This window comes from Rattus norvegicus, chromosome 3, assembly GCF_036323735.1.
Source record: "Rattus norvegicus strain BN/NHsdMcwi chromosome 3, GRCr8, whole genome shotgun sequence".
Taxonomy (NCBI): Eukaryota; Metazoa; Chordata; class Mammalia; order Rodentia; family Muridae; genus Rattus; species Rattus norvegicus.
In genome coordinates this window covers 148,178,359-148,193,157 of record NC_086021.1, presented here as the reverse complement: position 1 = coordinate 148,193,157, position 14,799 = coordinate 148,178,359, and the positions used below count along the sequence as shown (strand labels likewise).

The window sequence follows — 14,799 nt, the reverse complement described above, 5'->3', positions numbered from 1 at the left end:
ACATAGATGGAGAAACCAAGATATTCCATGACAAAACCAAATTTACACAATATCTTTCTACAAATCCAGCACTACAAAGGATAATAAAGGGTAAAGCCCAACATAAGGAGGCAAGCTATACCCTAGAAGAAGCAAGAAACTAATCATCTTGGCAACAAAACAAAGAGAAGAAAAGCACACAAACATAACCTCACATCCAAATATGAATATAACAGGAAGCAATAATCACTATTCCTTAATATCTCTCAACATCAATGGCCTCAACTCCCCAATAAAAAGACATAGATTAACAAACTGGATACGCAACGAGAACCCTGCATTCTGCGGCCTACAGGAAACACACCTCAGAGACAAAGAAAGACACTACCTCAGACTGAAAGGCTGGAAACTACTTTCCAAGCAAATGGTCAGAAGAAGCAAGCTGGAGTAGCCATTCTAATATCAAATAAAATCAATTTTCAACTAAAATTCATCAAAAAAGATAAGGAAGGACACTTCATATTCATCAAAGGAAAAATCCACCAAGATGAACTCTCAATCCTAAATATCTATGCCCCAAATACAAGGGCACCTACATATGTAAAAGAAACCTTACTAAAGCTCAAAACACACATTGTACCTCACACAATGATAGTAGGAGACTTCAACACCCCACTCTCATCAATGGACAGACCATGGAAACAGAAATTAAACAGAGACGTAGACGGACTAAGAGAAGACATGAGCCAAATGGACTTAACAGATATTTATAGAACATTCAACCCTAAAGCAAAAGGATATAAGTTCTTCTCAGCTCCTCATGGTACTTTCTCCAAAACTGACCACATAATTGGTCAAAAAACGGGCCTCAACAGGTACAGAAAGATAGAAATAATCCCATGCGTGCTATCAGACTACCACGGCCTAAAACTGGTCTTCAATAACAATAAGGGAAGAATGCACACATATACATGGAAATTGAACAATGCTCTACTCAATGATAACCTAGTCAAGGAAGAAATAAAGAAAGAAATTAAAGACTTTTTAGAATTTAATGAAAATGAAGGTACAACATACCCAAACTTATGGGACACAATGAAAGCTGTGCTAAGAGGAAAACTCATAGCGCTGAGTGCATGCAGAAAGAAACAGGAAAGAGCATATGTCAGCAGCTTGACAGCACGCCTAAAGTCTCTAGAACAAAAAGAAGCAAATACACCCAGGAAGAGTAGAAGGCAGGAAATAATCAAACTCAGAGCTGAAATCAACCAAGTAGAAACAAAAAGGGCCATAGAAAGAATCAACAGAACCAAAAGTTGGTTCTTTGAGAAAATCAACAAGATAGATAAACCCTTAGCCAGACTAACGAGAGGACACAGAGAGTGTGTCCAAATTAACAAAATCAGAAATGAAAAGGGAGACATAACTACAGATTCAGAGGAAATTCAAAAAATCATCAGATCTTACTATAAAACCCTATATTCAACAAAACTTGAAAATCTTCAGGAAATGGACAATTTCCTAGACAGATACCAGGTATCGAAGTTAAATCAGGAACAGATAAACCAGTTAAACAACCCCATAACTCCTAAGGAAATAGAAGCAGTCATTAAAGGTCTCCCAACCAAAAAGAGCCCAGGTCCAGACGGGTATAGTGCAGAATTCTATCAAACCTTCATAGAAGACCTCATACCAATATTATCCAAACTATTCCACAAAATTGAAACAGATGGAGCACTACCGAATTCCTTCTATGAAGCCACAATTACTCTTATACCTAAACCACACAAAGACACAACTAAAGAAAGAGAACTTCAGACCAATTTCCCTTATGAATATCGACGCAAAAATACTCAACAAAATTCTGGCAAACCGAATCCAAGAGCACATCAAAACAATCATCCACCATGATCAAGTAGGCTTCATCCCAGGCATGCAGGGATGGTTTAATATACGGAAAACCATCAACGTGATCCATTATATAAACAAACTGAAAGAACAGAACCACATGATCATTTCATTAGATGCTGAGAAAGCATTTGACAAAATTCAACACCCCTTCATGATAAAAGTCCTGGAAAGAATAGGAATTCAAGGCCCATACCTAAACATAGTAAAAGCCATATACAGCAAACCAGTTGCTAACATTAAACTAAACGGAGAGAAACTTGAAGCAATCCCACTAAAATCAGGGACTAGACAAGGCTGCCCACTCTCTCCCTACTTATTCAATATAGTTCTTGAAGTTCTAGCCAGAGCAATCAGACAACAAAAGGAGGTCAAAGGGATACAGATCGGAAAAGAAGAAGTCAAAATATCACTATTTGCAGATGACATGATAGTATATTTAAGTGGTCCCAAAAGTTCCACCAGAGAACTACTAAAGCTGATAAACAACTTCAGCAAAGTGGCTGGGTATAAAATAAACTCAAATAAATCAGTAGCCTTCCTCTACACAAAAGAGAAACAAGCCGAGAAAGAAATTAGGGAAACGACACCCTTCATAATAGACCCAAATAATATAAAGTACCTCGGTGTGACTTTAACCAAGCAAGTAAAAGATTTGTACAATAAGAACTTCAAGACTCTGAAGAAAGAAATTGAAGAAGTCCTCAGAAGATGGAAAGATCTCTCATGCACATGGATTGGCAGGATTAATATAGTAAAAATGGCCATTTTACCAAAAACGATCTACAGATTCAATGCAATCCCCATCAAAATACCAATCCAATTCTTCAAAGAGTTAGACAGAACAATTTGCAAATTCACCTGGAATAACAAAAAACCCAGGATAGTTAAAACTATCCTCAACAATAAAAGGACTTCAGGGGGAATCACTATCCCTGAACTCAAGCAGTATTACAGAGCAATAGTGATAAAAACTGCATGGTATTGGTACAGAGACAGACAGATAGACCAATGGAACACACCAATTGAAGACCCAGAAATGAACCCACACACCTATGGGCACTTGATTTTTGACAAAGGAGCCAAAACCATCAAATAAAAAAAAGATAGCATTTTTAGCAAATGGTGCTGGTTCAACTGGAGGTCAACATGTAGAAGAATGCAGATCGATCCATGCTTATCACCCTGTACAAAGCTTAAGTCCAAGTGGATCAAGGACCTCCACATCAAACCAGATACACTCAAACTAATAGAAGAAAAACTAGGGAAGCATCTGGAACACATGGGCACTGGAAAAAATTTCCTGAACAAAACACCAATGGCTTATGCTCTAAGATCAAGAATCGACAAATGGGATCTCATAAAACTGCAAAGCTTCTGTAAGGCAAAGGACACTGTGGTTAGGACAAAACGGCAACCAACAGATTGGGAAAAGATCTTTACCAATCCTACAACAGATAGAGGCCTTATATCCAAAATATACAAAGAACTCAAGAAGTTAGACCGCAGGGAGACAAATAACCCTATTAAAAAATGGGGTTCAGAGCTAAACAAAGAATTCACAGCTGAGGAATGCCGAATGGCCGAGAAACACCTAAAGAAATGTTCAACATCTTTAGTCATAAGGGAAATGCAAATCAAAACAACCCTGAGATTTCACCTCACACCAGTGAGAATGGCTAAGATCAAAAACTCAGGTGACAGCAGATGCTGGCGAGGATGCGGAGAAAGAGGAACACTCCTCCATTGTTAGTGGGATTGCAGACTGGTTCAACCATTCTGGAAATCAGTCTGGAGGTTCCTCAGAAAATTGGACATTGAACTGCCTGAGGATCCAGCTATACCTCTCTTGGGCATATACCGAAAAGATGCCCCAACATATAAAAAAGACACGTGCTCCACTATGTTCATCACAGCCTTATTTATAATAGCCAGAAGCTGGAAAGAACCCAGATGCCCTTCAACAGAGGAATGGATACAGAAAACGTGGTACATCTACGCAATGGAATATTACTCAGTTTTCAAAAACAACGACTTTATGAAATTCGTAGGCAAATGGTTGGAACTGGAAAATATCATCCTGAGTGAGGTAACCCAATCACAGAAAAACAGACATGGTATGCACTCATTGATAAGTGGGTATTAGCCCAAATGCTTGAATTACCCTAGATGCCTAGAACAAATGAAACTCAAGACGGATGATCAAAACGTGAATGCTTCACTCCTTCTTTAAAAGGGGAACAGGAATACCCTTGGCAGGGAATAGAGAGGCAAAGATTAAAACAGACACAGAAAGAACACCCATTCAGAGCCTGCCCCACATGTGGCCCATACATATACAGCCATCCAATTAGACAAGATGGATGAAGCAAAGAAGTGCAGACCGACAGGAGCCGGATGTAGATCGCTCCTGAGAGACACAGCCAGAATACAGCAAACACAGAGGCGAATTCCAGCAGCAAACCACTGAATTGAGAATAGGACCCCCGTTGAAGGAATCAGAGAAAGAACTGGAAGAGCTTGAAGGGGCTCGAGACCCCATATGTACAACAATGCCAAGCAACCAGAGCTTCCAGGGACTAAGCCACTACCTAAAGACTATACATGGACTGACCCTGGACTCTGACCTCATAGGTAGCAATGAATATCCTAGTAAGAGCACCAGTGGAAGGGGAAGCCCTGGGTCCTGCTAAGACTGAACCCCCAGTGAACTAGACTGGTGGGGGGAGGGCGGCAATGGGGGGAGGGCTGGGAGGGGAATACCCATAAGGAAGGGGAGGGGGGAGGGGGATGTTTGCCTGGATACCGGGAAAGGGAATAACACTCGAAATGTATATAAGAAATACTCAAGTTTATAAAATAAATAAATAAATAAATAAATAAATAAAGAGCTGAATAGTACTCCATTATAAAAAATTACCCTCATCACAATCAAGTTTCTTTGTGTACGTCTCCGTCTAAACACCTTCCGTGATTTGCTCATATGCACACTGCCCTCGTTATTTATACTGTTAAGCCAATAATCCAAAGCCTTGTAAACCAAACACTTAAGTATGAAAATAAGCTGCCCTTCAGTTCTTGTTCTTAACACTCACAGAAACAATTCAGCAATTGCTCCATAGAAGAAGATAGTCATGAAATTCATATATTTAAAATAAATAAATCAGTCATGGAGCACAGGTATGAAGACTCATAAAGGAAAACTACTGGAACTGGAAGTTTGTTCTCTTGGTACAAAATTCCACAGACTGGTACCACCAACCTGTACCAACCTCTGGGTATCTGTTTGTACAGAGCAACTAGTACTTAAATAAAATTTGCATTTACTGTAAAATTCACTTAGTAAAATACAAATAATAGAATGATATATATATATATGTGAAGAACTTTTTATCTTAAAGCCATAATTTTAACTTATCCTTAATGTATTTTTAAAAATAAGATTTAAGATTATTGGTTTGGCTTCTACATTTTTAATATGTTGAATATAAGCATAATTTATGTACATCTTTTGTATACAATAAATGTTATTAGTATGTTATCAAAATCATCTATAAAATAGTTTAAGCAGAGGAAATGCAGAAACCTATCATGATTTGTGAATTCCTGAGGAACTTTATATTCTTTATCTTCTACACTTCACAAATCAAATAATCATACCTCACAAATGTTTGATTCAGTGAGTGCTCAAGTCTCCACAAGAATATTATTGCACGGAAACATCAGTGTTTTCAGATACAGTTACCATTTATTCTCAAAATATTTAGAAGCTTTTAAGGTGACTCAAGAACTAAATTGCATCTGTAGTCATAGCTGGTTTTGAAGCAAATTAACTCTGCAAAGGACTTTAAAAGAATATAGTATTAAAATAAAATAATAATTATTTAAAATAATATGACTTATTCAAATAAAAAATAAGATTAGGAAGAGGGGAAATATGGTAAAGAAGTGTGTAGGATAAAGATTAATTAGATTGACCTTTAAAAGAAAATTTAAAGTGGGTAAAACAGCTGGAGAGCAAAGTTGGAAAACTGTTAGGGTCAAACAGACTTTAGAGCTTGTTAAATCTATGAAAGATTATTAAGAAGAAAAAGATGAGGGACCAAGGATGAAAGAAAGAAGACAAAGGAATAAGAAGGGGAATGTGAAAGTTTCCAAAAGTGGGAAGAGACATGCTTTGTCAGGTCAGGAGTCTTTCAACTTCAAGACTTCAACGATGACAATAATTATGAAGTACTGTGATCAGTGCTTCATCCCACTACTGGACCCCAGCACTAAAAGAACAATACACTCAAGAAACACAAAGGATGAAGGCTACCTGTAAAGATATAGAGAACAAAAATAGGAAAGGTTTGAAGAATAAAGCTGTGTTAGGTGCTTTTGTTTTGTTTTACATATATTTATATATATTATATCATGTTATATTGTATTATATTATATATTTATTATGTATTCTTTGGTTTGTTTTTCTGACACATTTCACTGTGTAGCCCTGGTTAACCAACAACTCATTTTGCCAATTAGGCTGCCCTTGAACTCAGAGGTACCACCTGCCTCTGTCTCTCCCTCCCAATAGCCTGGATTAAATCATTCTGTTTTAATACCATTTTCCCAACTACTTGGTCGTCTTCAGCTATATCCAACATTTAATAACATAATGTAGTTGATAGTATAAAAGTCTGAAAACAGTTATTTCATTTTAATCTTTTCACGTGTGGGTGGGTCACTTGCATGAGTGGTGTTCATGCATGTTTGCTTGTATGCAAATGCATGTGTTTGGAGATGCATATACATATATGCAAGTAGAGGCTCAACGTTGACATTGGGAGCCTTCCTCTATTCCCCTCCACTTTATTTACTGAAACAAGGACTCTTAATTGAACCCAGAACTTGCTGATCAGCTAATCTAGTCTGTTTGCCCTAGGGATCCCCTATACCTACCTCCCAAACGCTGGGATTACAGCCAGTCACCATAGCTTTTGGGTGGCTTCCGGAGATCCAAATTCTGGGTCCTCACCATGGTATAGCAAGAACTTTATCCACTGGCCATCTCCACCACCACTCTATCACCACTTCTATTTTTATACCTACTTAGTTAAAATCAAAGCTCATTCTTCCTCTTCTTCCTCAGGGTTCCTTGAGTCCTTAGGAAAGGGATTTGATAGACACATCTCATTGTTTGTGGTTAAGTGTTCCATGGTCTCTCATTCTCTACATAGTGTCTGGCTGTGGGTCTCTGTATTTGCTCCTATCTGCTGCAGGAGGAAGCTTCTTGGCTGAGCAAGGCACTGATCATGAGTATAAAAGAATGCCATTAGGAATCATTTACTTTTTGGAAGATGTATTTATTTCATATATCCGAGTACACTGTTGCTGTCTTCAGATGCACCAGAAGAGGGCATTGGATTCCTATTACAGATAGTCACCATGTGGTTGCTGGGAATTGAACTCAGGACCCCTAGAAAAGGTATCTCCATCCATTCCAGAGCCATCTCTCCAACCCAGGAATCATTTTATTGCTACATTGGTTTTTGTTTTGCTTTTGGTTTTTCTTTTTGTTTGCTTTGTAGAACAGAAAGAGTATTAAGATCCAGAGGGATAGAGGACACCAAGAAAATCCCTCTAAATCAGTATGATCAAAGCACACTATGACCTCAGAGACAAAGGCAGCATGCACAGGGCCTGCACAAGTTAGCAGCAGGTCTTTTGTGTATGGCTTCTAGTTTAGTGTTTTGACAGGGCATCTGGGTGTGATTATTGTACTTCTCTTGGGGTCTTTTCCTTCAGTTTGTTTGTTTGTTTGTTTGTTTGTTTTGTCCGATTCCAATCTGTTAGTTTTTGTTTTACTTTATAATATCTTATTTTACTACCATCCCTTTGAAGCCTGTCTGTTTTCTAATGAGAGACAGAGAAAGACTGAAATCCAGATAAGAGGGGAGGTGGGAAGGAACTGGGAGAAGTAGAGCAAAGGGAGATTATAATCTGGAAACGCTATGTGAGGGGAAAATCTATTTTCGATAAAAGGGGGAAAAGGAAAAACAAAAACAAAATAAAGTATTCCATGTCATACAAAATAAAACTCTTACCCTCATCCGTCTCCATATACTGTTCTGTAGAATAGCACTTACATTCTAATTTCCTCAGTCTTTATAATTAATAAACATACTGACAACCAAAAACAGTTACTATAAACATACTAAAATAAAAGTACTGTGTTATAGACTAATATTGAAAGATGATTAAAATATACTTTAAAAAGAAAATATAAATTCTGGAGATGGGATCCTTGCAGGAGTTGGAGTGGGTTAGTAGGGAGAGGATATAAATGTAAATACATCACATATTCACATATAAAATTACCAATATATATATATATATACACATATATATATATATATATATACACACACACACACATGCTCATATACAAATAAAAAAGATATGGTTTTGATGATTTCTAAACATGACTTTTCAGCTTGGTACACAAGTCATTCACTGACCAGGATTTTAAATCCTACTCAAACTAGATTTCAAAGTAAAGAGAGAAAAAAACTCAGCAGTTAGGACTTAATTTTTTCTCTCTCTCTTACTTTTTAAAAAGAAAAAAAAATGGAATAAACTCACACCATTGTTTAGACATGCCTCTAACTTAAAACCCTCTTGCTTCAGCCTCCCAAGTAGGTGGGACAAGCATACACCTCTGATAAGTCATCACTTCTGAGAGTAATAATTTTTAAGAGTAAAAATTAGTTTAAATGAAAGGAGAATCAATACTACTGAACTACTTTTTTGCAATCATACTAATTTTAATACAGAAAAAACTAAAGATTATAAATGTCCCTCTACTTTACAATCAAACTATACATGTCAAAACCTTTACATTTACCTCAAAAACTAGTTGAGTAATTCAGATTTAAAGACTGCACACCTCAGAATTTAGAGTAAGGTGTTTGCTAAATGACCTATATATCAGATTTGAATGTAACATATATAGGATACTAAATATGAAGTTTTCCTCTAACCAAATCATTTTCAAAGAATATTTTATGATATCTGAATAAAATAATTATAAAGATTTGTTATTCTTTTTCTCAATTGCTCTTCAAACATTGAAAAACAGTGACTCATAGGCCTGAGGTGTAGCTCAGCTGGTAGAGTTTTCTGGCACTAGAGAAGCCCTCTGTCATCTCCAGCACCACATACACTAGGTGTGGTGGTGCACACCTACAATTGCAGCACTTTGGAGGTGAAGGCAAGAGAATCAGAAATTCAAGGCTACCATTGGCTATAGAGTAAATTCAAGGTCCTCCTAGGATACAGAATAATAATGTACAGAAGAACAATAAAATCCAGTTAACACTATTTTTCAACTACTAACGAAATAAATTACCCAAGCGGCCATCATCAATGGGTGCTATCAGAAGTTTACAGGTACTTTACACCAGATGTGAGCCCAGGGACCGATACTGTCACCAAGGGGAGGGAGGTCAGATACTATCTACTCTGTGATCTGATGCATGAAAAGTATATAAAAGTATTTTTCCAAAAAAAAAAAAGCTTAAATCTATATCTGAATAATCCTTTAGGGCAACAGTTTTCAACCTGTAGGTCTCCCCTGTTTTTGGAGTCAAATGACCCTTTCACAGGATTTGTCTAAGAGCAGCTGCATGTAAGATATTTACATTATGATTCATAACAGTAGCAAAACTATAGTTACAAAGTATCGACAAAAGTAATTTTATGCTTGGAGTCACCACTCCATGAAATGTATTAAAGGACTGCAGCATTAGGAAGGTTGAGAAGCACTGCTCTAGAGTTTAACCACAAGAAACAACTACAAGAAACATACAGAGAGGAACAAGTGTTAGGAAATCACAGTGATTCAGCTGCATGGGGTAAAGAGAAAAATGCACACAATATTAAAAAAAAGCAGTGTATTATGATCCGGAAGAAAAGAACAGAAACAGAACTAAATACAGATTAAAATTAACTAAGACTAAATACAGTATATTGACCTTGCTAAGGTCTTTTAAATTTTACTTAATTATATTTACGTGCCTGTGTGATAGAGAGAGGTGTGAGTGTATGCATGTGTTGGCATGTACAGGTTCCTCCAGAGGCCAGAAGAGGCCATCAGGTCCCCTGGAGCTAGAATTACAGGAGGTTTCAGGAGCTCTAGTTCTCTGAAAAAAGAACAAATACTCTTAAACTGCTGAGCCTGAATCATCTCTTCAGCACCTTTTGTTTGGATATTTATTCAGCTAAACCAGCAATACAAAATCCAGGTCCTGTATAAGACGATGGGTGTGGTAGTAAAATGGGAATGAACTCCAATTGGATCATATGCTTAAAGACTTGCTCTCCAGACAGTGGAACTGTTTAACAAGGATTAGAAGGTGTGACCTTGGAAAAGGTGCATCACTCTGAGATTACACTCTGAGATAGCACTCTTGAATGCATGCTCTCTCCTTCCCCTCCCCCCTTCCTCCCCCTTCTTCCTTTTCTCCCTCCCCCTCCGTCTGGCCTCCATGGGTACCTGTGCACGAACACACCTCGCGAACGCCCGCACACGCAGACACACACCTCTCCCCTCCCATTCGCTCTGTTTCATGCTTACGGATCAGATACAGGCTCTCAGATGCCACTCCAGCACCATGCCTGCCTACTACCAGGCTTTCCACCCTAATGATCATGGACTCTAAATTTTCCTCATGATGTTTTATCACAGCAACAGAAAAGTAACTAAGATGACTGGAGAATGAACCATACTAACTGGATATTTATAGTAATTGCTAATTTTCTATGATAATATCTTTTAAAGATATATATACATACATATATACATATATATATATGCACACACACTATGGATAAAACTATATAATATACATAATTGTCTCAAAATAGCCTGAGAAGTTTTGCGCATATACATTTAATGCATACACATTTAAAGAGCAACCACTATATTATCTCATTAAGTTCATGCCCACTTCCATGCTGGATTTGTGTCTGCCTTGAGCTTGCTCACTTCTTATGCATGCTGACACAATCACTGTGAGTTCATGTGTGCAGCTGCCCACGGTGTCTAATTATACACGATAAATGTTACTATGGCATTTCATGCATGTACATAATGCTCATACTCACCAGTCAACTAAACATCTTTTAAAGCAGTAAAATAGTAAAACTAATATTCTATTATGACTTAGTACTAAAGAGAGGACAAGAACAAAATATGTATGAAGAATGTATAAAATAAATCAAACATTAAAATGTAAAAATTATCAAACATCACTTATATAAGCTGTTACATTTTCAGGGTGAGGCCAGTCACCAGTGTCCAGGTCACAAACGGCAAAGGCAAATAACATTTCAGATGTCACAGGTAAATCATAAAGCGCTGCTTAATAAATATACAATTCAGGTCACATCACCTAACTCCCCATGGAATGCCTTCAGGTTCAAAACAGCTGAACAGAAGAATTAATGCATTAGATAACTGTGAATCACTTATAAATTATAAGTTCACATTTGGCACACAGAATTAAACACAAAGTGTCATGTAACAGAAAGACATGTCAGGAGTTATTCAATGTATATTTTCTAATTTGGCAGACGTATTTTACAACTTGGTATACCTAAATACACCAAACTACTTTGATTCTGAAAAAATTCTACCATACATGGTTACTTGTTGGCTGAATTTTTAAAAAGAAGTAGCCAGGGCCAGTGGGATGGTTCAGCAGATAAAGATGCTTGCTGCCAGGACTGTCAGCCTGAAAGTGGAAGTAGGAATCTGACTCCTGCAAGATGTCCTCTGACCTGTACATGTAGGCTGTGATACTAATGTACTAATGTAACTCGCCCCACACACACCCTTACACCCTACACATATACAATACATACATAGATGCATACACATGTGCATAACTATATATATGTATACACACATACACACACATACACACATACATATATCAAAACAAAGAAACAGAAGTAGCCAACAAGAAAACCAAGTTCCTAAATAGAAGAGAGTGGTTCTCCAACATGCACAGCAGCCTGAGTATCGGCTACTGATCTCTGAAATACTAGAGCAGCAGCAGACCTCTAACTCTATCCCAAGAGAACAAACTTGCTCAAAGGAACATGGCTTATCATATTCTTAGATAACTGACCAGCTATAACAGTGACCAAGAAGGTAATCATATGAAGGAAAAGAGAAAGACCAAAGGTGGGTTTGCTGGGCATGGAGCTAAGTATTCAATTCCAGTTGCTATAATAAATAGAAAGAGATAACTGAACCCAAATCAAGGAGAAGTGGAGATGCTCTTCTCCTGACTTCTGGCCTGTGCTCTTGCATTACACTGCACTAGCTTTTCTTTCAATGTCCACATGAGGCAACTGCTAAAACAACTTGCCTTTATTGAAGATAATAAGCAGGAGGTCAGACGTGAACATGCTAGTCATCTGGCTCTAGGACTCCACTAACCCTTGAGGTGAAGCCACTCCCCTACCTCCTCACTAAAAAGATCTTTTCACTTTCAGCCTAACAAGCTTCACCTTTGTTGTTGTGGTTGTTGTTGTGGTTGTTGTTGTGGTTGTTGTTGTGGTTGTTGTTGTGGTTGTTGTTGTGGTTGTTGTTGTTGTGGTTGTTGTTGTTGTTGTTGTTGTTGTTGTGGTTGTGGTTGTTGTGGTTGTTGTTGTGGTAGTTGTTGTTGCAATTATTTGATTTTAAGTAGGGTGAGGCTATTCAGCCTAGGCTGGCCTTGAAGTCACTATGCAGCCAAGTTGCCAAACTAGTAGCAATGCTCCTGCCTCAGCTGCACACATGTCACCATGCCTGTTCCACCTGTCAAGGAAGAGAGTGTCTAAAACACAGCCCTACCTACATTCTTTTTTCAAATACCAAAGCTTTTCAAATACCAAATACCAGCTGTTTTTCTACTCAGTTTTTGTTCAACACTTGGTTTTCATTTTCTGATCTGTATCCTGCATGCTGACACCAGTCTAAGGGCACAATCTGTAAAATGAATTGTTCAAGTCCACTTCCTTAAGTAAATTCCCCTGCTCTGAAGTGTGCTCTGAACTGTGCTGTTTGTCTAAACTTTCCACCAAGATTAACACCAATGACTATTAATTCTGAGATAAGCATATCAAACATCTGTAAAATGTTTGATTTCCTGTTTAGAAATCTTTACAATTTTTACTAAAATATAATTTTTAATATATTTCCTTCCTTTCCACTCCTCCAACCCCTTCCATCTCCCTGCCAAATTAATGGCATCTATTTCCTTGAAGACTGACTATATCTATATCTATATCTATCTATATATATATATATGTATATATACATATACACACATGAATATATACATAAATACACGTGTGTGTATATATATATATACTAAAAAGTTGATTTGAGGCTGACCATTTGATATTGAATAACTAATTTTCATCTACCTTTTGAATGCTTAAAAATCTGTTTATACTCTAATACAACCTAGACTTTCATCAAATCAAAAAGACTACGTAAGTTTTGTCAAGTGTTTTTATATGTAGACATAATACAATACCATATAAAACATAATTCTTTAAATTATTTAAAATGTTATTTTTTGTATTTCACACACAATTCTTAAAATAACCTAAAGAAAATCCAATACAAATAAAATTAATACAAGCTCAAAATGCCACACCACCGATGAGTAAATGTCTATAGCATTTTCTCTTAAGATTTGCTGCAGAAAAGTTTTTAAAGAATAAAAGAATAAAGATAAAAAGTAATAATTTCAAAAATATCTCATTCATGAATTTAGTTATTCATTTCTGTCAACCATTGTCTTATAAGAACCATCGATATATGGGAACAGCATTCCCCTAAAAACTTGTTCTGAGAAACTTACCATCATTTTGGCCTTTGCTCTTCATCTCTTCCTTCCATGACAGAATGGTGCTCAGAGAAACATAGTCCCTTATGTATTCTTTGCGTCTCTCCTCTAAGGTCATCTTCAGCAAACGTTCTTGCAAAATAAAAGCAGAATCTCCATTTGTATTTAAATTTTAATCTTCGGAATTACTGAATACATTTATAAATATTAATCTTGCTGCACTAACCAAAGACTTAAGGAACACCAAAATGCAATCTAATGATTTCATATTTGAGGGTTAAAGGAGGTCAAATTAATTCCACAGTAGCAAGAAACAAGATCAAAGCTGGTCAAGACAAAGCTCCTAAGGTAGCTCGGGAAGTGAGTAAAGCCATTTACTCTTCCTGTCCTTATTTGCTAACATAGAGTACGTGCAAGGTGTGCATTTATGGAACTCAGGATCAATGATCTTTCACTTCACAGGGAAAGGGCAAAGTAAGGTACAAAATAGCATCAATTACATAAAATGCACACTACTGAAGCAGGCATGTCAAAACAGTGTGAGCACAAGAAACACAGCTACAAAGCTGTTTCCTCAATTTTACAAAGCCATCAACAGTGACAGTGAAAAGTGTTCTCTAAATTTGATAATGGCATTGTGGTGGTGGAATATATATATATTTTATATACACACCTTGGTTTTAAGATTAAAATATAAAACTAATGGCATCTCGGAATAGCAGATGCCACTTATAAAGAGCTCAACTGGTGCTAAGCATTTCCAATGTTTGTATCACTAGAATAATTTTCATAACAAGTCATTACTAATGAGCATAGTTAAGACTCTTCCCATGAAAAGGTAAAGAGTAAGAATGTTTCAACAAACAGAATAGTAATAAAAACATGAAGATATAACTATCTTAATGAAATTATAAGGTGTTATCTGGCAGGGAAGGACCACAGAAGTGAAAACCAGCCAAAACTAAAGGAAAGCAAAGCTGTACATGGCCTTGGGTGGGACAGTGAGTCATTATTCTTCCTTCTA

General features: G+C 37.0%; 1 protein-coding gene across 14 annotated transcripts in view; it reads right to left on the bottom strand.

Moving 5' to 3' along the window:
* Macrod2 (mono-ADP ribosylhydrolase 2) overlaps positions 1 to 14,799 on the bottom strand; it is a 2,017,257-nt gene that overhangs the window by 1,997,920 nt on the left and 4,538 nt on the right. For all 14 annotated transcript variants that reach the window (XR_010064912.1, XR_010064913.1, XM_039106853.2 and 11 more), the window contains exon 2: positions 13,791 to 13,907. Coding sequence is in view for 12 of the 14 variants with exons in the window: in XM_039106853.2 (XP_038962781.1) it covers positions 13,791 to 13,907 (117 nt within the window). In the remaining 2 variants the exon portion in view is untranslated. The remainder of the gene's footprint in view (positions 1 to 13,790; positions 13,908 to 14,799) is intronic.